The sequence below is a fragment of the Macaca fascicularis genome, chromosome 4 (genome assembly GCF_037993035.2).
Source record: "Macaca fascicularis isolate 582-1 chromosome 4, T2T-MFA8v1.1".
NCBI lineage: Eukaryota > Metazoa > Chordata > Mammalia > Primates > Cercopithecidae > Macaca > Macaca fascicularis.
In genome coordinates, this window is record NC_088378.1 from 14,316,697 (window position 1) to 14,340,694 (window position 23,998).

Below are 23,998 nucleotides of genomic sequence, written 5' to 3' on the forward strand. Positions count from 1 at the left end.
CAGTTTAAACTTTAGTTTGTTAATTGAATTGTTTGTCTCCTTATTTTTGGTTGTAAGAGTTCTTTATGTATTCCGGATACAAGTCCTTTTCTGATATATTTGTGATGAATATTTTCTCCCAGTTTTTATGTTCTTCACAATGTCTTTTGATGAGCAGGAAGTTTTGATCTTGATAAAGTCCAATTTGTCTTTTTAAAATTTTTTTATGGTTTACGCTAAGAAATATACTGTCTAAAAAATTTTTGCCTATGTCAAGGTTGTAAAGATGTTCTCCCATGTTTTCTTCTAGAAGTGTTATAATTTTAGCTTTTATGTTTAGGTCTATGTTCCACTTCAAAATAATTTTCATGATGATGTGAGATTCAGGTCAGGTTTTACTTTTTTCCCTTACAGATAACCAATTGTTCCAGCACCATTTGTTGAAAAGACTATAATTTTTCCCATTTAATTATGTTGATGCCTTCATAAAAATCAATTAATTATATATGTGTTTCTCTTTTTTTTCTTCACTGCAGATTTTTTAAAAACTTTTATTTCCCTTTTAGGAGTACATGTGCAGGTTTGTTATATAGATAAACCTGTACCATGAGGGTTTGTTGTACAGATTATTTCATCACCCAGGTATTAAGCCTAGAACTCATTAGTTATTTTTCTCATCTTCTCCTTCCTCACACCCTCCACCCTCTGATAGGCCCCACTGTCTGTTGTTCCCCTCTATGTGACCATGTGTTCTCAGCATTTAGCTCCCACTTAAAAGTGACAACATGCAGTATTTGGTTTTCTGTTCCTGTGTTAGTTTGCTAAGGATAATGTATATATGTGTTTCCATCTCCAAATTCTCTTGGTGTTCCATTGATCTATATGTCTATCTTTACGTCAGTACCAGACTATCTTGATTGCTATTCCTTACATTGTCTTGAAATCAAGTAGCGTAAGCTCTCTAACTTTGTTCTTTGTTTTCAAAACTGTTTAGCAATTGCTTTGCATTGTAAATTCCCTTTCTTAAAAATGTATCTCAGAAATTGTTCCACATCAATAGATTAAAATTTGCTTTGTCTTTTTTTTAGTGGCTTCATACGTTGTCCATGAAAAGATATACAATTCTCCATTTAACTACTTCCACAGTGGTGGCTATGCAGATTGTTTTCTACCCTTTGCTATTACAAACAATGCTGCAAAAAACAATAACTTTATTCATATATCGGTTCACACATATGGGATATGACTGGGGGGCAAACTCACAGAAGTAGAATTGCTGGATTTGCATTTGCAGTGTGATAGATATTGCCAAACTGCCCTGCAGAAACGCTGTAGCAATTTATATTTCTGCGACTTTTTATCTTTGATAATCTGATGAAAACATTATATCCAACTATAGTTTTATTTGTCTTTCTCTTCATATGTCCAAGTTTTAATATTTTTCCATATAAGCCATCTGTATCTCCTTTTCTGTGAACTGTTTTTCATCAACTATTTCTTCATCCAATTTTCTATCAAGTTGTGGGTCTTTCTATACTGGTGAAGCCCTTCTATACTGGTGAAATTAACTCTCTGCTTATAAAATGAATTGTCAGTATTTTCTCAGTTTGTTATTTGTCTTTTAATTTTGTTTTTGGTAGTTTTACCATGTGGAAATTTTGTACGTAATCAAATTAATTATTCTTTTCTTTTGTGACTTCCTAACTCTAGGACTTTTTTTTAAGTCTTCATAGTTTTCTTTCTAATATTTTTATGGTCTTTAAAAAAACTTTATTGGTTTAAATTTTTTGGCAAAAGCCATCAAATAAAGCTTAAAAAACATTTTTTAAATAAGTACCCATAATTTTACTGAAACATCCACCTTTTCTCTATGATTTGAGATAGTACCTTTATCATATATCAGCTCTGGAGGTATGTGGATTTATTTCTGGATTTTTAAAATCTTCCATTAATCTGTTTATCTGTTCATGCAATAGTACCATTTTTATTATTATAGTTGTATAAGAAGCTTTATTATCTCATAGGGTTAGTTAACCTCCTTTATTACTCCTTTATCAGAATTTGATTGGTTATTTCTGCTTGTTAATTCAATATGAACTCTAGAATTGGCTTCTTTAGTTCTGAAAAAAAAATCCTATTGGCAATTTTATTGGGAACATGTTAAATCAGTAGATTAACATAGGAAAGAGTTAATCATTATGATGTTGAGTATTTACATCAAAGCAGGTACTATGCTTTCGAATTCGTTCAAGTTTTCCTTTAAGTCCTTGAGTGGCTAAGTTTTCTTCTTGTAGACCTTGCACATGTCTCATTAAGTTTATTTTTAGCTTTACTTTTGTTGCTTTTGTAAATAAACTTTACTTCCTTTTTGTATTCTAACTAGTTTTTATTCACAAAAATGTAGTTAAAAATTTTTTGTATACTGTACTCAGACAACTCATTAAATTTTCTTATTGTTTGATAATTTTTCATTAGATTATCTTGAGTTTTCCAGTATACCATCATATTATCTTCAAATAATATGTCCTTCAATAATAACAATATCTGCAAATAATAAAATTTTTACCTCTTTCTTAATTTATCCTCCTAATTTTTTTTCTTTTCTTATTGTATTAGCTATTATCTTAAGAACTGTATTAAATAACAATGGTGATTACACACTGTATGATTCCATTTATAAACATTCTTAAAAATGATAAAATTATAGAAATAGAAAACAGATTAGTGGTTACCAGGGGTTAGGGAAGGAGGTAAGGGGAAGAAGGTAGGTGTGGCTATGAAAGGGAAACATGATCCTTGTAGTGCTAGAAATGTTCGTTATCTGTAATCTCTGTATCATTTCTTACAGGTGCACGTGAATCTATCTCAAAATGTGAATTTTTTTTTAAAGAGCTCTAATCTTTTTTTTTAATGGTAATGATAACAATCCTTATTTTTCCCTGAATTTAATAAGGATATTTCCACTGTTTCCACATTAATTATGATGTCAGCTCTTGGACTGAGATATACCAAAGTAAGAAGCAATTAATCCAAATATATCAGCAAAAACAATACATACAAATGGATTAAACTCACATATACAGATATATTTATTATGGAAATACTCATCCACTGCTTTCTATTGAGTTTTTTATTTTTTATGTTGCAGAGATAAGTGTATAGCGAGAGACAGTGAGACAGAGAAAGCAAATGTGGCAAAATAATAAAAAATGGTGAATCCCAGTGGAAAATATGTGAGGGTTCATTCTATTCTAGCAACATTGGCATTTGAAATTTTTTATGGGAGACAGAGCGAGACTCCGTCTCAAAAAAAATAAATAAATAAAAATAAAAATAAAAATATATAAAACTCCAGATAATAGTAATGTGGGCACCCAGGTTCAATGGGTAGTTAACTTTTGATGATCCTTATCATGTTTAGAAGGAATATAGAAATACTAAATAATTTTATATGTATTAAAATTTTAGAGTTAATTATATACTTTTTAAATCTAAAGGTAACCACGAAGAATAGAAATAAAAGCTTTAGCAAGAAGTTGGGGGGAGGGGGAAGTGCAGAAAGCCAAAGGCCAAATTTAAAAGAGTAGAAGTTAGTCCCAATATGCCAGAAATCCCAATAAACAGAAATATAAAAGCATTAAACACAACTATTTAAAGACATTCTCAGGTTGGGTTTAAAAACACAATCCAGACATATATTGAATATATTGCTCTTAGAAGCCATACATAAACTAAAACTATACAAAAATAATGAAAATAAAAGAATCTAGAATGTTATTTCACATAAATACTTATCAAAGGAGAGCAAGTATGGCAGAACTAACATCAGATAAAACAGAATTTAAGGCAAAAAATATTTCTAGAAATGAAAACTGACACACTATATACATATGGTCATATTTCTTTCCTGAAAGAGTATATTGTTTTCCGTTTCCAGCAGCAAAGTGTATTATTCCCAACAAGCATTACAATGCAGGGCAGTATCAATATCTTATTTATATTTACCAATTTGATAAGTAAAAAGAAAAACAAAAAGCGAGTCTTTAATTGCTTTTTCTTTTCTTTTCTTTCTTTCTTTTTTTTTTTTTTTTTTTTTTTTTTTTTTTTTTTTTTTGAGAGAGGGGTCTGGCTCTGTCACCCAGGCTGGCGTATAGTAGAGCAATCATGTCACTGTAGCCTCCACCTCCTGGACTCAACCAATCCTCCCACGTCAGCCTCCTGAGTAGCTGGGACTACAGGCACATGCCACCATGCCCAGCTAACTTTTTAAATCTTATGCCCAACTAATTTTTTAAATCTTTTGTAGAGATGGAATCTTGCTATGTTACCCCAGTTGTGTAATTTCAAAGCTCATATTCTCTCAAATGTAATCATAGTGACCACACAACAAAACAGATGTTCTGGAATCAATGGTGAGCTCCCAGCCAAGGGAGGCAGAAACTGGTAGTCCTGTGAGGGTTCAGGTGGACACTGAGCCACGGCCTGGGTGGCGACAAGGGCAGATGAAGGAAGACACAGTTCCCTGAGCTGACAGGCAGGGAGGCCAGCTATCCCAGGGCGTCTGACCAGAGGGCCCCAGCCCCAGGGCCTACATCTGTTCTGCGTGGCCTGTATCTGAATTAATTCTCAGCAGTTTATTTAATTTCTATACAGCACAGTATTTACTTTCTATACAATTACCCACAAAGCTGTTCAGCGCCTGGAGGCACCAAACAATAGTTCTCTACAACCACCTCTGAAGGACCAATTGCCTTTGAGTTTCACACAAAGCTCTCATTAAAAACTCTTGACTGGAACTAGGTGGTTAGCAATTTCCAGAGAAATCTCTGATATATTTACCCTGGAAAGAAAGAAAGAGAGGAAAAAAAAAAAAAAAAAAAAAGGTTTTCTATAAAATTTACTAAAATTGTTAATAAAAACCCTTTGAGTTTACTGAAAACAACTGAGTGACTAATTCACACCAGGCATTCTGCTGGAGACTTTCACACTGTGTTCTCAGACCTACTTCTCAGAAAAACCCCAGTTTTGGGCGTATCTTTGTCCTCATTTAACTGACAATCAAACTGAGTGCCAGAGAGGTTAAATGACTCGCCCAGCGTCAAAAGCCAGTAAGAGGACCATGCTTCAAACCAAGATTAATGAGCTTACACAGGGAAACCCTCAGGCAGCTCTGTTATTCAGAGTTATCAGCAGCATGGTTAAGACCAAAACTAATAGTTATAATTCCTCATGACCTAGCTCGGCTCATTGAGGATACTCTGAATGTAACAAAGACTTTAGAAAAAAACCATACATTATGATTAAAATGAGCAGAAATTTCAGATTCAATATTTCTAGTTGCATTCTGAAAAAACTGTATGCTTAGTTAACAATAACCACTTCTGCAAAGAGTAGACAGTTAATCATTTCACATAATGCTGGATCCAAGTGATATTATTCCCTGACAGACTGGGCTTCTGGTCCACATGCTTTTGCTGATGCAGCTGCTCTAGCCTGATGCTTTAGAACAGGCTTTTGATTTAGAGTTTGAAGTTAAAATTACCGAAGAGTTTTAAAAGCAGTACAAAAGCCATATGCATCTTTCTGTCACTATCTCAGAAGACTGCTTCCATTTTTGCCCATATTTTTACTTGAGTGGCTGGAATTTAGGTGTAGATATACAGAATAGGAAAACTAACAGCAGAACAGGGAAATTATTACAAAACTATATGAAATAGTTTAAAGTTCTGAAATAAAACAGCTAAAAACGCTTTGGTATCGACACTCACTTTCAGAATAAATGAGTGAAGGTGTGAAGGCAGAAACGCTGACATTTGTTAGTGTGTTTTTTTCTATTTGCTTCCCCTGCCACAGCCACATCCTATCTACCATTATCTGTACATGCAGAAAAATGAAAACAGACCGAGCTTGCTACAACACACAAACAAGGTTTCCATTTATCTGGCCCCGTATAGCTCCTAGAAGCATTTTCCTAAGGAAAGCAATCACTTGCTGATGGGTTTAGTTTTGTTGTTTTTGTTTTAAAGCATTGACCCAAAAAGAAAATCTCTACGGAAGCATATCAGTATCTTTTAAATTCTTCAACAAGGAATTAAAAAAAAAAAAAAAAGGAGGAAATGCATTCCTGGTAATTCTGTGCCAGATCACTTTCATTGTAAATATTTTTTTTAAAAATAAGTAGCCTTAGAAACATAAACATTGCTCCTTTTTAGGCATCATTGTAAATATTTCTGCTATCTCAGGAGCAGCATTGCAAAAGGCCTCATGCTTTCTCCTTAGCAGAAAGGTTGGTCCGTCGCAGCTCCCATGGAGCTAAACAAACACAATTCAGGTACGTACCTTGTTATCTAAAAATACATTTCCCATAGGAAATGTGGTTAGATCAATTATATCCACAGATCACTCTTTCAAAGTCTTATTTTATCCTCATCTTTACCAAATCTTTTGCTAAAATATTGGGGAAAAAAAAATAAGCAAAACGGCATTGAGTTTCTCTTTTTCTCCTACTCAGTCTTTTCTTTGAAGAGTGGTGCTGGAGAGGGCTAAGATGTAAAGAGCATAAAGGAGGAACAGCAAGACTCCTAACTGAACACAAAAAAATAAGTAGTTAGCTCTTTGAATAATCTAAAGTTGACATATTAGAGAATTAGGCCTGTAATTTTCAGCTGTAAAAAACAGATCTACAAAGGTAACAAGCAGCAAAAAAGAAAAAAACAAAACCCTAAATAAGGTTCTGAAAAATGCTCCTGCTTCTTCCCACACATATGAAAAACATTAACAGCATGTAAAAAAGGAGTTCTCTTCTGAGGTTTTACCCAAAAATCCTACCTGTGTCTCACTAAGGCTCCTGACTATTAAATGCCACCAGTTACCCTTGGTGGCAAAGTAAAATACAAATCAGTAGTTAATTGTGTGTTAAAAGAACAGCAAATTCTTTGAAGTTGTTCTTGAAGAAGCATGGGCTATCTAATTAAAGGATGTTTAAAGAACAAAAGAGGAGGAGGAGGAAGAAGAAGAGGGGGAGGAGGGCGAAGGAAGAGGAAGACGAAGAAAGGAGGCAGAGAAAAGGGAGGAAGATGGGGAAGAGGAGGAGGAGGAATAACAATGCAGGGAAAAACCTCTTTTTTTTTTTTTGAGACGGAGTCTCGAACTGTTGCCCAGGCTGGAGTGCAGTGGCGTGACCTCGGCTTACTGAAAGCTCCGCCTCCTGGGTTCACACCATTCTCCTGCCTCAGCCTCCTGAGTAGCTGGGACTACAGGTGCCCGCCACCACGTCCAGCTAATTTTTTGTATTTTTTAGTAGAGACAGGGTTTCACCATGTTAGCCAGGATAGTCTCGATCACCTGACCTTGTGATCTGCCTGCTTCGGCCTCCCAAAGTGCTGGGATTACAGGCGTGAGCCACTGCGCCCGGCCTGGAAAAACCTCTTACTGAAGATCAAGAAGCCAACTCAAGTTTAAAATTGAGTCTCATGCACACTGTTTCTCAAATAGAAACACCCATTCTGACCTGTTCTAAACTACATGGCATCTCCGGCTGGGAATACAGACCAAAATAGCCAAACCCAAGAAAGACTGAAGATCAAACACAAGCCAACTGCACTCAGGAGAAATTCTCTAGTATCTGCCTACAGAATACAATTAGCTCGGGTATACTACACTAAAAATTGCTTTCAAAGAACAGTTCAAAAACTGGGTTTCTTTTTTGCTGTCTATTCATAATAAAATGTTTGCAGAGATTTGACATCCTTTGATATACTTATATAATTTGTAACATACATAATGTCCATTCAACTTTATAAAGTAAATTTTAATCAAAGCTATATATATTTTCTGTGTAGAGCCTAGCGATTCAAAATAGTGAGAAACACGTCACAACAGTGAGAAACATGATACACAAGCAATATCTTAGTAAGCATAACCCCGATTTCTTTTTTCTTTTTTTCTTTTTTTGTATTTGAGGTCAACATAAGTAGTTTGCTCTGTCTGAAAAGTGTAAGTCAGTTGCCAAATGAAAATGGTATTCTTCAGCCTATGCCAGAAGTAAGTTCCTTAGTCTTCTTGCCTAGTCTTGGACAAGACCATTAACATTACTCAACAGCAACTAAAATCTTCACATCAATTTAAATATGTCTATCCTTGCCAACACTTTATGTCTAGAGTTGACTCTATAAATAATGTTGGGTGATTAGTAAGATTAAAATTGGACCTTCAACAATCCAATGTCAATGTTGCTATTCTTGGTTTGCATTTTAAAAAGCTGATGGGTTTGTTCACTTTATTCAAGTAAAAAATCAAATGAAAACCTCACCTTGTGATGCCCAAATTCATTCAAAATGCTTCCCAGTTTTCTGGTGTTGCTATGTGGTTTTTGGGCAGCAACAGCTGGATGGGGATCCCGCCAGTCAATGGACAAGCGGTGATACCAAAGGTGCTGACTCTCCAGAATGTGAGCTGACTTGACACTAGGATCAAAACGATGCACTTCACATCCATTGTTAGCCATGCTGACCTCAAAATGGGTATCATCACTTCCCAGCCTATAAAGAAAGAGGATGGAAATCAACAACTAAAAATGCGATGAAGCAAAGTGCTGGACTGACAAGATAACACTTCCAAGGCCAAAGTTCTTAGTTATATCAAGCCTTCTCTTGTTTTAACCCATGGCTAATATACACATTCAATAAACTTTCTTTCACAAAAAAGTATTATTGCTTAAAGCTTCTGGATGAAAGATAAATTATCTGCTAAACAAAGACCAGAGAATCACATACTCAAACATGTAGATGCAACATCAAATTGGCTTTTTTAAGTGATGTAAATCACAGTAGCAATGAAACAAAGAAGACTATCCAATAGTCTTAGATTTTCTCAGAATATGTCCAAAAATATAAGCCCCAGGATTAGTTCTCTTGAGGAGAGGTGTGTTCTACTAATGAGGTAATTTGTCTCCATTCTAATGGCCACAGTGCTGCATATGCAATTTGACTTAAAGACAACAGCTGTTTTCTTAGAAATGTAATATATTTTTAAATAGTGCAGATAAGAAAAAAGGCAAATGTATGTGAATCTGCTGCATCCAGAACGCAAGAAGCAGAAGGTTCCCTCACCTAAATTCACACCAAAAGGGGAAGAAATTATGAATTAATTGTACTTAAGTACTCAATAGGTAGCACATCATATGGAAAATTATAAACTTACGAATATTGAATTGACTCAGAAATATTCCTTATTTAATGGTGCAAGGATTGTCACTTTGATTAAAGCACCAGTTTTTTGTTTGTTTGTTTTTCTTTTTGTTTTTTGAGACTGAGTCTCGCTCTGTTGCCCAGGCTGGAGTGCAGTGGTGCAATCTCAGCTCACTGCAACCTCTGCCTCCCGGGTTCAAGCGATTCTCCTGCCTCAGCCTCCTTAGTAGCTGGGATTATAGGCGCATGGCACCATGCCTGGCTAATTTCTGTATTTTTAGTAGAGACGGGGTTTCACCACATTGGTCGGGCTGGTCTTGAACTCCTGACCTCGTGATCTGCCCACCTCAATCTCCCAAAGTGCTGGGATTACAGGCGTGAGCCACTGCGACCGACCTAAAGCACCAGTTTTAATGTAAAACATGAAATTAACTGAGAATGATTTTTTTAAATGGTGATTATGGTTTCTCTGCCCCAAATACTGTACTTATATGTGATTTAGGATACCAAAATCCCACAGAGTAGCTACACTACTTGGCCGAACCTAAACGCAGTGCAGAAACACTTCAATCTAGTAGATTCTACTACAGCTGACCATTGAACGACACAGGTTTGAACTGCGTGGGTCCACTTGTAAGTGGATTTTTTTCAATAAATACAGTCAGCCCTCCATAGCTATGGGTTCCATGTCCACAATTCAACCAACATGGATCAGAAATACAGCATTGATGGGATGCAGGAGCCTACTGATATGAAGGGCCAATGTTTTGTATCTGTGAGTTCTACAGCCAGACTTGGTATTTCGTGGATTTTCGTATCTGTTGGTGGGGAGAGGGTGGCCTAGAACCAACTGCCAACCCCATACGGAGGGATGACTGATGATTGCATAATCTGGAAATACACAAGTTCAGCGGATAATAACTATTTACCTTATTTTAATTAACTAAAATAAGCCTTCGGTTCAGAGATCATCCACCTAGACAATTTTTTTTTTTTTTTTTTTTGAGATGGAGTCTGGCTCTGTCGCCCAAGCTGGATACGCAGTGGCACGATCTCAGCTCACTGCAACCTCTGCTGCTGGGATTCAAGCAATTCTCCTGCTTCAGCCTCCCAAGTAGCTGGGATTACAGGTGTGCCCCACCATGCCTGGCTAACTTTTGTATTTTTAGTAGAGACGGGGTTTCATCATGTTGCCCAGGCTGGGCTCGAACTCCTGACCTCAGATGATCCACCCTCCTTGGCCTCCCAAAGTGCTGGGATTACAGGCATGAGCCATGGCACCCCACCTAGACATTCTTAATACAGGCAGCCCTCTGTATCCACAGATCTGATTCACAAATTCAACCAACTGCAGATTGAAAATATTCAAAAAAACAAAAATAAAAATAATACAACATTAAAAATAGTAGAAATAAAAAGCAATACAGTATAACCACTATTACATGGCATTTACATTGTATTAGGTATTATAAGGAATCCAGAAATGATTTAAATGATGCAGGAGGATGTGCATAGGTTATATACAAATATTACACCATTTTATATCCAGGACTTGAGCATCCTAAATTTTGATCTTTGCAGTGGTCCTGCAACCAGTCTCCATGGGTGTGGAGGGGTGCTGATAGTCTCATTTGCCTCTTCCTCACCCTTCACCCAACTACACTGCTCTTTTTCCCACTGCATCCCATGGTAAGTCAGCCCTCTGATGTCCCTAAGCCATAGCTTTTTCAACCCTTTTTGCCTAAAGAAAATTCAGCACTCCTCTCACAAGCACTTCCATTTCTTCCACATAACAGATCTTGTTCCCTATTTTCTACCTCCTATTGAATCCACACAGCTCAGACCACTCAAGTCTCTGCCCCAGTTTTCCCCCAGTTTGCCATGATCAAATCTGATGTGGCAGATTGACTTGTTGACTCTGCTCCTTCAACCCTGCACCATCCACATTACTCCATGCTCATCATGAGAAAGAGTCTTTCCCTGTCTCTTGACTTTTTGGCTTGGCCATGTGCCTTGCTTTATGGAAGGAAGTGGGAGTATGCCAGTCCAGATCCTAAGCCTTGAGTGCTTCTGTTCTCTCTCTTACACTGTCATCATGATAAAAACGTACCCTGGAGAGTTTGCACTCCAGCCAGTCCGCCGGCCCTCTGTAAAATACAGAACCTCCCTTAGCCATCTCAGCTGAATACTATAAACACCTCTACGCAAATAAACTAGAAAATCTAGAAGAAATGGATAAATTCCTGGACACATACACCTTCCCAAGACTAAACCAAAAATCCTTGATGCAAAAATCCTCAATAAAATACTGGCAAACAGAATCCAGCAGCACATCAAAAAGCTTATCCGATAATTGGCCTTCATCCCTGGGATGCAAGGCTGGTTCAACATACGCAAATCAGTAAACGTAATCCATCATATAAACAGAACCAAAGACAAAAACCACATGATTATCTCAATAGATGCAGAAAAAGCTCTTTGACAAAATTCAAAAGCCCTTCATTCTAAAAACTCTCAATGAATTAGGTATTGATGGGACGTATCTCAAAATAATAAGAGCTATTTCTGACAAACCCACAGCCAATATGATACTGAATGGGCAAAAACAGGAAGCATTCCCTTTGAAAACTGGTACAAGACAGGGATGCCCTCTCTCACCACTCCTGTTCAATATAGTGTTGGAAGTTCTGGCCAGGGCAATCAGGCAGGAGAAAGAAATAAAGGCCATTCAACTTGGAAAAGAGGAAGTCAAATTGTCCCTGTTTGCAAATGACATGATTGTATATTTAGAAAACCCTATCGTCTCAGCCCAAAATCTCCTTAAACTGATTAAAGCAACTTCAGCAAAGTCTCAGGATACAAAATCAATGTGCAAAAATCACTATACACCAATAACAGACAAACAGATAGCCAAATCATGAGTGAACTCCCATTCACAATTGCTTCAAAGAGAATAAAATACCTAGGAATCCAACTTACAAGGGATGTGAAGGACCTCTTCAAGGAGAATTACAAACCACTGCTCAATGAAATAAAAGAGGACACAAACAAATGGAAGAATATTCCATGCTCATGGATAGGAAGAATAAATATCATGAAAATGGCCATACTGCCCAAAGTAATTTATAGATTCAATGCCATCCCCATCAAGCTAACAATAACTTTCTTCATAGATTTGGAAAAACTACTTTAAAGTACATATGGAACCAAAAAAGAGCCCACATTGCCAAGATAATCCTAAGCCAAAAGAACAAAGCTGGAGGCATCATGCTACCTGACTTCAAACTATATTACAAGGCTACAGTAACCAAAACAGCATGGTACTGCTATCAAAACAGAGATATAGACCAATGGAACAGAACAGAGCCCTCAGAAATAATACCATACATCTACAACCATCTGATCACTGACAAACCTGACAAAAACAAGCAATGGGGAAAGGATTCCTATTCAATAAATGGTGCTGGGAAAACTGGCTAGCCATATGAAAGCTGAAACTGGATCCCCTCCTTACACCTTATACAGAAGTTAATTCAAGATGGATTAAAGACTTAAATGTCAGACCCAAAACCATAAAAACCCTAGAAAAAAACCTAGGCAATATCATTCAGGACATAGACATTGGCAAACACTTCATGTCTAAAACACCAAAAGCAATGGCAACAAAAGCCATAATTGACAAATGGAATCTAATTAAATTAAAGAGCTTCTGCACAGCAAAAGCAACTACCATCAGAGTAAACAGGCAACCTACAGAATGGGAGAAAATTTTTACAATCTACCCATCTGGCAAAGGGCTAATATCCAGAATCTACAAAGAACTCAAACAAATTTACAAGAAAAAATCAAACAACCCCATCAAAAAGTAGGTGAAGGATATGAACAGATACTTCTCAAAAGAAGACATGTATGCAGCCAACAGACACATGAAAAAATGCTCATCATCACTGGTCATCAGAGAAATGCAAATCAAAACCACAATGAGATACCATCTCACACTAGTTAGAATGGCTATCATTAAAAAGTCAGGAAACAACAGGTGCTGGAGAGGATGTGGAGAAACAGGAACACTTTTACACTGTTGGTGGGACTGTAAACTAGTTCAACCATTGTGGAAGACAATGTGGCGATTCCTCAAGGATCTAGAACTAGAAATACCATTTGACCCAGCCATCCCATTACTGGGTATACACCTAAAGGATTATAAATCATGCTGCTATAAAGACACATGCGCATGTATGTTTATTGCAGCACTATTCACAATAGCAAAGACTTGGAACCAACCCAAATGTCCATCAATGATAGACTGGATTAAGAAACTGTGGCACATATATACCATGGAATAGGCCTATGCAGCCATTAAAAAGGATGAGTTCATGTCCTTTGTAGGGAATGGGTGAAGCTGGAAATCATCATTCTGAGCAAACTATTGCAAGGACAGAAAACCAAACACTTTATGTTTTCACTCATAGGTGGGAATTGAACAATGAGAACACTTGGACACAGGGTGGGGAACACCACACACTGGGGCCTGTTATGGGGTGGGGGGAGGGGAGAGGGAGGGCTAGCATTAGGAGATATACCTAATGTAAATGATGAGTTAAATGGGTGCAGCACACCAACATGGCACATGTATACATATGTAACAAACCTGCACATTGTGCACATGTACAATAGTTATTTTATATTTTTACATTTTATATTTACATTATTAGTTATTTACTATTTGATAAACATTATTAAAGTATAATAACGAAAAAAAGAAAGAAAGAAAGAAAGCCTCGCAGCTGAGCCCAGCCTGGATCAACTGAAGCCCAGCTAACCTGCAGACATACAAGCAAGAGTAAAGACATACAAGCAACAGTAAATAATGGTGATTGTTAAGCCACTGAGTTTTAGAGTGATTACACAACCAATAGCTAACTGATACACCTGGCATTAAATATAAATTCAAGAGATGCAGTTGAAACTACAAAGCATTTTTCTTGTAGATAAATTTGTTTTTATATAGATCAGAATATTGTAGAACTCACATATCCAAAAGGAATTTTCACTTAATTAGTCAAAACTTAGATGAACAAAGCAGTGTTATTGTAGATCAAGGGCAATTTTATAGTTTATTAAGAGAACATTATGTCAAAAAAGTACTCGTTACATATAATTTGTATATAAATCTGGAGTGAAATATGTGAATAATTTCTTCCTCTGAATTGTCAGAATGTTGTCTTCAAGAAACAATATTGATGTATATATATCTCAAAAAAGTAAATTAGCTACATACAATTCTGTAATTGTTTGTTTAAGACACTTTATTATATATTGATATGTTTTCTATTTAAACTAGTTGCTGATAATTAAACAAATAAACACACATAGAAATAATTCAAGTTCTAAGAAGTATGTAAAATGAAAAGAGTTTCTGGGCAAGATGGCCAAATAGAAACAGCTCCAGTCTGCAGCTCCCAGTGAAATCAATGCAGAAGGCGGGCAATTTCTGCATTTCCAACCGAGGTACCCGGCTCATCTCACTGGGACTGGTTAGACAGTGGGTGCATCCCACAGAAGGCGAGCAGAAGCAGGGTGGAGTGTTGCCTCACCCAGGAAGCACAAGGGATCGGTAACTCCCTCCCCTAGTGAAGGGAAGCCGTGAGGAACCGTGCATTCCGGCCCAGATACTACGCTTTTCCCACGGTCTTCACAACCCACAGACCAGGAGATTCCTTTGGGTGCCTACACCACCAGGGCCTTGGGTTTCAAGCACAAAACGGGGCAGCCGTTTGGTCAGACACTGAGCTAGCTGCAGGAGTTTTTTTTTTTTTTTTTTTTTTTCATACCCCAGTGGTGCCTGGACACTCCCCTGGAAAAGGGACTGAAGCCAGGGAGCCAAATGGTTTCGCTCAGCAGATCCCACCCCCAAGGAGCCCAGCAAGCTAAGATCCATTGGCTTGAAATTCTCGCTGCTAGCACCACAGTCGAAGTTGACCTGGGATGCTCGAGCTTGGTGTGGGGAGGGGCGTCCACCATTACTGAGGCTTAAGTAGGTGGTTTTCCCTTCACAGTGTAAACAAAGCCTCTGGGATGTTTGGACTGAGCAGAGCCCACCACAGCGCCTCAAAGCTGCTGCAGCCAGACTGCCTCTCTAGATTCCTCCTGTCTGGTCAGGGCATCTCTGAAAGAAATGCAGCAACCCATCAGGGACTTATAGATAAAACGTCCATCTCCCTGGGTCAGAGCACCTGGGGAAGGGGAGGCTGTGGGTGCAGCTGCAGCAGACTTAAATGTTCCTGCCTGCTGGCTCTGAAGACAGCAGTGGATCTCCCAGCACAGCACTTGAGCTCTGATAAGGTACAGACTGCCTCTGCAAGTGGGTACCTGACCCCTATGCCTCCTGACAGGGAGACACCTCCCAGCAGGGGTCTACAGGGAGCTCCTACATGAGCTCTCCTCATACAGGAGAGCTCCGGCTGGCATCTGGCAGGTGCCCCTCTGGGACAAAGCTTCCAGAGGAAGGAGCAGGCAGCAATCTTTGCTGTTCTGCAACCTTTGCTGGTTATACCCAGGCAAACAGGGTCTGGAGTGGACCCCCAGCAAACTCCAGCAGACCTGCAGAAGAGGGCCCTGACTGTTAGAAAAAAAACTAACAGAAAGCAATAGAATCAACATCAACAAAAAGGATGACCAGGCAAAAACTCCATCTGAAGGCCACCAACAGCAAAGACCAAAGGTAGATAAATCCATGAAGATGAGCAAAGATCAGTGCAAAAGGGCTGAAAATTCCAAAAACCAGAACACCTCTTCTCCTCCAAAGGATCACAACTCCTTGCCAGCAAGGAAACAAAACTGGACGGAGAATGAATTTGACAAATTGACAGAAGTAGGCTTCAGAAGGTGGTTAATAACAAACTCTTCTGAGCTAAAGGAGCATGTTCTAACCCAATGCAAGGAAGCTAAGAACCTTGATAACAGGTTAGAAATGCTAACTAAAATAACTAGTTTAGAGAAGAACATGAATGACCTGATGAAGATGAAAAACACAGCACGAGAACTTCATGAACCATACACAAATATCAATAGCCGAATCAATCAAGTGGAAGAAAGGATATCAGAGATTGAAGATCAACTTGATGAAATAAAGTGTGAAGACAAGATTAGAGAAAAAACAATGAAAAGGAACGAACAAAGCCTCCAAGAAATATGGGACTATGTGAAAAGACCAAACCTACATCTGATTGGTGTACCTGAAAGTGACGGGGAGAATGGAACACACTTCAGGATATTATCCAGGAGAACTTCCTCAACGTAGCAAGACAGGCCAACATTCAAATTCGGAAAATACAGAGAACACCACAAACACTCTTTGAGAAGAGCAACGCCAAGACACATAATCATCAGATTCACCAAGGTTGAAACAAAGGAAAAATGTTAAGGGCAGCCAGAGAGAAAGGTCTACAAAGGGAAGCCCGTCAGATTAACAGCGGATCTCTCTGCAGAAACCCTACAAGCTAGAAGAGAGTGGGGGTCAATGTTCAACATTTTTAAAGAAAATAATTTTAACCCAGAATTTCATGTCCAGCCAAAGTAAGCTTCATAAGTGAGGGAGAAATAAAATCCTTTACAGGCAAGGAAATGCTGAGGTATTTTGTCTCCACCAGGCCTGCCTTACAAGAGCTCCTAAAGGAAGCATCAATTAAAATTAACTCAAGCTCCTAAAGGAAGCATTAATTAAAATTAATTCAATGGATTAAAGATTTAAATGTAAGACCTAAAACCATAAAAACCCTAGAAGAAAACCTAGGTAATACCATTCAGGACATAGGCATAGGCAAAGACTTCACGACTAAAACACCAAAAGCAATGGCAACAAAAGCCAAAATTGACAAGTGGGATCAAATTAAATTAAAGAGCTTCTGCACAGCAAAAGTAAGTATCATCGGAGTGAACAGGCAACCTACAGAATGGGAAAAAATTTTTGCAATCTATCCATCTGACAAAGGGCTAATATCCAGAATCTACAAGGAACTTAAACAAATTTACAAGAAAAAAACAAACAACTCCATCAAATATTGGGCAAAGGATATGAACAGAGACTTTTCAAAAGAAGACATTTATGTGGCCAAAAAACATGAAAAAAATCTCATCATCATGTTAATTAGAGAAATGTACATCAAAACCCCAGTGAGATACCATCTCATGCCAGTTAGAATGGCAATCATTTAAAAGTCAGGAAACAACAGATGCTGGAGGGGATGTGGAGAAACAGGAACGCTTTTACACTGTTGGTGGGAGTGTAAATTAGTTCAACCATTGTGGAAAACAGTGTGATGATTCCTCAAGGATCTAGAACCATAAATACCATTTGACCCAGCTGTCCCATTACTGGGTAGATACCCAAAGGATTATAAATCATTCTACTATAAAGACACATGCTCACGTATGTTTATTGCAGCACTATTCACAATAGCAAAGACTTGGAACCAACCCAAATGCCCACAATGTTAGACTGGATAAAGAAAATGTGGCACATATCCAATATGGAATACTATACAGCCATAAAAAAGGGTGAGTTCATTTCCTTTGCAGGGACATGGATGAAGTTGGAAACCACCATTCTCAGCAAACTAACACAGGAAAAGAAAACCGAACACCACATGTTCCCACTCGTAAGTGGGAGGTGAACAATGAGAACATATGGGCATAGGGAGGGAAACATCACACACCGGGGCCTGTCGGGGGGTGGGGGGTAAGGGGAGGGATAGCATTAGGAGAAATACCTAATGTAGATGACGGTTTGATGGGTGCAGCAAACCACCATGGCACATGTATAGCTATGTAACAAACCTGCACGTTCTGCACATGTGTCCCAGAACTTAAAGTATAAATAAATAAATAAGTAAATATTATTTAAATAAAATAAAACTAAAAAAGATGAAAAGAGTTTTTTTACCACTAGAAATTTTAGCCATTAATTTCCAGAGATTATCATGTTTAGCAGTTTTTTATATATCTTTTCCGAAATTTTCTACATATATACAAGTGTTTCTCTATTATAAATATCATAAGCACACACATACACATATAAGTTAGTCATTAAATAGTGGGAGACTTTTATATAATACATTAGATAACATAAAACTATTTATAATTTGTAATTTTTGGATTAATTTACGTTATACTTTTACTATAATCTTAATATATAAACATGTATCACATTGGAATGTAATAAAGTATATTCTGTTAAATGATATATAAAGTTCTTACTTTCATTTATTTGAAATGGTACTTCTTCAAGTGTAGTTGAAATTGGTCAAGTTTGTGGTCATGTAAAAAGCAAGAGGAGGAGCAAATGTAATATGCACAGGTGTTACAAAACATGGCCCAAAGTGGTAAACCAGGAGTCAAATCCAATCCAGGTAGACCCAGAGCACGTGCTCTCTATACACCACCTGGTTGCTGATGAGCACAGGACACAGGATCATGGAAGGAATATTTGTGATCACAGGTCTAGGGAACTGTCCGTTACCAGACAGTAATGCTCCATGAGGAGAAGGGCTATGTCAATCTTGCTCATTTCTAAATCCTCAGTGCTGAATAGATGAATGATGACAGACAGACCTACAAAATGCTGCCCTAAGTGAAATAAAACTATGAGGCAGGGTCTGGAATTCCCAGAACACACAGTACAATATTCAATATCCAAATATTGCCTGTGGTGAGCTATATTTCACTGACATATTCATGTTCATAAACAAATATTTACAGAGCATTTTACATGTGCAAGGAACTACACTGGACACCAGGGACAAATGGATAAATTAAACATGGTCCTTGATCTGAAGAAGTTCACAAAGTAGTAATGAAGAGAGATTTTTGAACAAATAATTATAATAAAAAGACAACCATTATTTACAGCGAAAACATATGTAGTCTATAAGGAAATCATGTTCTGCTGCTATTTAACTAGAAGGAGAATACAAATAGAAAATTTTGCTTGACAGAAATATTTTATTTAATGTTTATTTAATGAGGCAAGAAGTATAGATCATATGGCTTCCATCTCAAGGTCTAAGACAACTATTCCATTTTTTGTACCTTGGCCATGAGGAAAGGTAAAAGGGGAAGTGATAGTCTCATCCTGTCTTCTTGGGGACGTGGCCTAGAAGTTGCACACACCACTTCCATTTGTAGCTCACTGCTTAAAGCTATTCATGTGGCCATTTACAGCTACATGGAAGGCTAGGAAATACAGCCATCAGAAAGGTGGCCATGTGCCCTGCTAATATTAGGAGTTCTGTTACAAAAAAAGAAGGGGAGAATAAATATTGAGGGACAATGAGTAGTTCCTGCTACAACCCATTTCTGAAATAATTAACCAGTTAATATGTATATTCAAAGCTATATACCTTTCAATTAAGACTGCAACCTCTCCCTCTCTGTGGGGAAGAAACAAAATTATGTAATTCATCCTGACAATATTGTTTTGCATATATTAATGCTGGGGTTAGAAATAACTACCAACTTTTCAACATAGGACCATTAAATCTGAGAGCTGTTGAAGAAATAGGAAGGGGGAGATTTACAGGGCTAAATTTTCAAAGGTAATAGAATAATATTGGAACCATCGTGATCCTCTTTCTCTAATGTCTTAGAGAAAAACAACTAGGATCCCTGCAGGCAGTTGTGTGGACTGTGCACTGGACAACTCTGGGAGATGTCATTCCCATCATAATCACCATAAAAATGATTTTCTAGCAGTAAAAGTTCTTGAGGGAGGGGTGCCCTTTCCCAAATTGTATAAAGGTGTTCTTTGGACAAGCTGCAAGTGGTACTGTAGTCCCATGCCGTTTAACGCTGCTGAAGGGCAGAAGGGGTGGGTTGTGGCACTGTTTCAGGCCCTTGATTATTCTTTTAAAAATAGTCCTGAAAGTATTAAAGTGAATGGCCTTTGATGTTCTCCAGGAACAAAAAACTCAGAACATAAGCACATGAAGAGATGCTGAAGATCATTACAAATACAAATGAAAACCACAGTGAGATACCACTTCATATCCGCTAGGATGGCTACAATCAGAATGATCAATAATAGTAAGTGTAGGGAAGGATAGGGAGAAATAGGAAACCTCATAGATTACTGGCGGGAATGCAAAATGGTATATAGCCAAGAGAAATGAAAACATATGTCCACATAAAAACTTGTACAGGAATGTTCATAGCAACATTATTCATAAACACCAAAAAGTGGAACCAACCCAAATGTCTATCAACTGATGAATGAATAAATAAAATGTGATATAACCATACCAAAATTCATACAATGGAATATTACTCAGCCATAAAAGGGGATGAAGTACTGATACATGCTGCAATGTGGCTGAACCTTGAAAATATTATGCTAAGTGAAAGAAACCAGTCACAAAACGTCACATATTATACGCTTTTATTTATGTGAAATGTCCAGAATGGGTGAATCTACACAAACAGAAAGTAGAATAGTGATTGCCTAAGGATGGGGGACTGGGGATGGAGAGAAGAGGGTTGGAGGGAAATTGAGAGTGACTGCTACTGGGTACAGAGGCTTCCTTTTCGGGGTAATGAAAATGTTCTAAAATTGACTATAGTGACTAAAAGAGCCATGGAATTGTATATTTTAAATGGATGAATTGTATGGCATGTGAAATATATTTTAACAAGCATTTTTTAAAAGGTAAAAAAAAACAAATAAAATGAACTCAGAGCAAAGACAGGGAAAGTTTTTAACCTTCCCGTTGAAGGCAGAGAGTTAAAAGAGGTAAGATAATTAATGTTTTCCCTAGGAGTTTCAGTCCTCCATTCTTCATCCTAGCAGGAACCACAGAATCTGGCCAAATATCTATCTAGATCTTCAAGCTGCCAACTATCAGAGGGGGAGAAATAGTCTTCCTAAAGCATAAATGACACAGTACTGGGTAAAAACACTTTATAATTGTTTATTTTTACTAAATAACCTTACACGAAATGCCACATTTTATCTAAAACATATCCTCAAAAGGGACGATGTATTAGTTCATTTTCACACTGCTGATAAAGACATACTCAAGACTGGACAATTTGCAAAAGAAAGAGGTGTAATTGTATCACAGTTACACGTGTCTGAGGAGGCCTCAGAATCGTGGCAGAAGGCAAGGAGGAGCAAGTCATGTCTTATATGGATGGCAGCAGGCAAAAAAAGGTTGTGCAGGGAAACTCCTGTATTTAAAACCATCAGATATCTTATTCACTGTCATGAGACAGCATGGGAAAGACCTGTCCCCATGATTCAATTATCTCCCACCAGGTCCCTCCCACAACCTGTGGGAATTATGAGAGCTACAAGATGAGATTTGGGTGGGGACACAGACAAACCTTATCAGACGAAATCACTCCCAAAGGGTAAAATGTATTCTTAGGGGCAGAACAAAAACAAACCCTTCCTCTTTTTATTTATAAAGCACAGATATGTACATATTACATAAATAGACGTACAGTATATCTATGGTTTTAAATTTTCATGGAAAGGGTAATAGGGGGAAAAATGCCCAAAAAGGAAGCTTGAGGTCCATGGTTTTCACATACACTAGACGAACACTCTTCCTGCTGTGTTAAACTATTATAAGATGAAAATATTTGGCTCTTTCATTCTTCTGGAAATGCTCATGGTAACCAAAGGTCCCAGATTTCCTGTATAAAATATGGGCTCTTGCTATCTAACCATGTGTCACTTATGAAATCATCTACTATCTTAGACTGAGAGAATTTATGTCTTGAAACTAAAAAGCACAACCTACAACAGAACTAAAAGAGACAAAAAATATGTACCTATGTATTAGCCCTTTTCAAATCTTTCCTCTCATGCCCATGCCTACCCCTAAAATACAATCTTTGACATAAAAAGGAGAAAAGGTGATTTTCCCCTTTCACTTTATCTACCACTCTCATCCCCACCCTCCCCTCCACTGCCCCACCATCACCCTTCCCCACTCCAGACACAAGAAGACTTGCAGGCCAGGCCTACATAATGTCTAAAGTCATTATGTAGATGATATTGTCATCCGAACCCACAGGCTCTCCTTTTTTCTCTTCTCTATCCCTTTCTCCACAATCTGTACCTTTCTTTTCAGTGTCTTCTCCATCTTAATTGGTCTAGTCTACCTCATTTCAAAACTGAAAAGGATCTAATTTTCATTTTCAACTGAACATGACATAGAGTGCACGCTCACAGACAAATGCCTTTTCCACTAACTGTGGAATAAAAAGCTTTGACTCCTAGTAAATAAACTTCAGCCATCAAAGAGAAGATGGAGGTGATATCTGCTTCAGTTCTTAGGGGTGGAGGAAAGGAGATGAGACAGATTAGAAGGTGGGGCCATCAGCCTCTGTCTTCTGACTCCCTGTGTCCCTGGAGCCCTCCTTGCCCTCCTGCCAGGAAGTTACTCCCAGCTGCAGCTGCATCCATTGTCTTCGGTTTGCCTGGGAATTACTGGGTATAGCAGTGGCACGGTCTTGTTGCTGCTGCGGCCCTGGGACTAGGAGCACGTCCTGCCTACATAGACGGCCACACAATTCACTTACCACCTGCCCTCCCTACCTAGCTCAAAACTGTTCTGACACTCCCTGGTGCTGGGAACCCGGGGCCACCTTCCCTGTTCTCACTCCTAATTTCAGGACCACCAATTCTGGTCTGGGTCTCACTCTTCCCTCAGTATCAGTTGAGGTATTGTCAGCCAGTTATCTACTTGTGCCCCAGGCAAGCAATTCAACCTGAACAGGGGCATACTTGTCTGGGTCCTGGAGCCTTAGTAAGTGCAATCAACATAATTACTCACAACCCAAAGCATCTTTTTTTAGGCATCAGAAATATTTTCTTTAGTTTCAGTTTTCAATTAAGTAAGTGCTTTCATGTTTTTAGGAAAATATTGGCCATTGTCATCTATTCATTTCTTTTCCCAGTGGAATTCAGATGCTCTTTACACAGTTGATTTTCTTTTCTTTTTTCCTTTTTTTTTTTTTAGACGGAGTCTTGCTCTGTCACCCAGGCTGGAGTGCAGTGGCACAATCTCGGCTCACTGCAACCTCTGCCTCCTGGGTTCAAGTGATTCTCCAGCCTCAGCATCCTGAGTAGCTGGGACAAGAGGCATGCACCACCATGCCTGGCTAATTTTTGTATTTTTAGTAGAAACGGGGTTTCACCATGTTGGCCAGGCTGGTCTCGAACTCCTGACCTCAAGTGATCTGCCTGCCTCAGCCTCAAAAACTGCTGGGATTACAGGCGTGAGCCACTGCGCCTGGCCCCAAAGTTAATTTTCAATGGTAAACATTTAAATGAAAATAAGAAACTTCTTTTGAGAGATGTCTGTTCATGTCCTTTGCCCACTTTTTCATAGAATTTTTGTTTGTTTGTTTTGCAATGGAGTTGTTTGAGTTCCTTGTATATTCTGGATATTAGTCACTTGATGGATAAATAGTTTGCAAATATTTTCTCCCATTGAACAGGTTGTCTCTTCACTCTGTTGATAGTTTCTTTTGCTGTGCAGAAGCTTTTTGGTTTCATACAGTCCCATTTGTCTATTTTTCTTTTGAATAAATATGTGAAAAACTGCTCAGCCTCACTAATCATCAGGAAAATGTACATCAAAACCAAAATGAGATATTATCTTATCGCAGTTAGAATGGCTATTATTAAAAAGACAAAAAATAACAGATACTGGCAAGGAATTTGGAGAAAAGGGAACTTTTACACACTGATTATGGGGATGTAAATCCGTATAGCCATTATGGAAGACAGTGTGGAGATTTTTCAAAAGACTGAAAATAGGACT

At 38.1% G+C, this 23,998-nt stretch overlaps 1 protein-coding gene across 4 annotated transcripts in view; it reads right to left on the reverse strand.

The window, feature by feature from the left end:
* Positions 1–23,998, reverse strand: part of METTL24 (methyltransferase like 24) — a 123,572-nt gene that overhangs the window by 53,518 nt on the left and 46,056 nt on the right. For all 4 annotated transcript variants that reach the window (XM_074036882.1, XM_045391664.3, XM_065543215.2 and 1 more), the window contains one exon: positions 8,291–8,519. In XM_074036882.1, the coding sequence (XP_073892983.1) occupies positions 8,291–8,519 (229 nt within the window). The remainder of the gene's footprint in view (positions 1–8,290; positions 8,520–23,998) is intronic.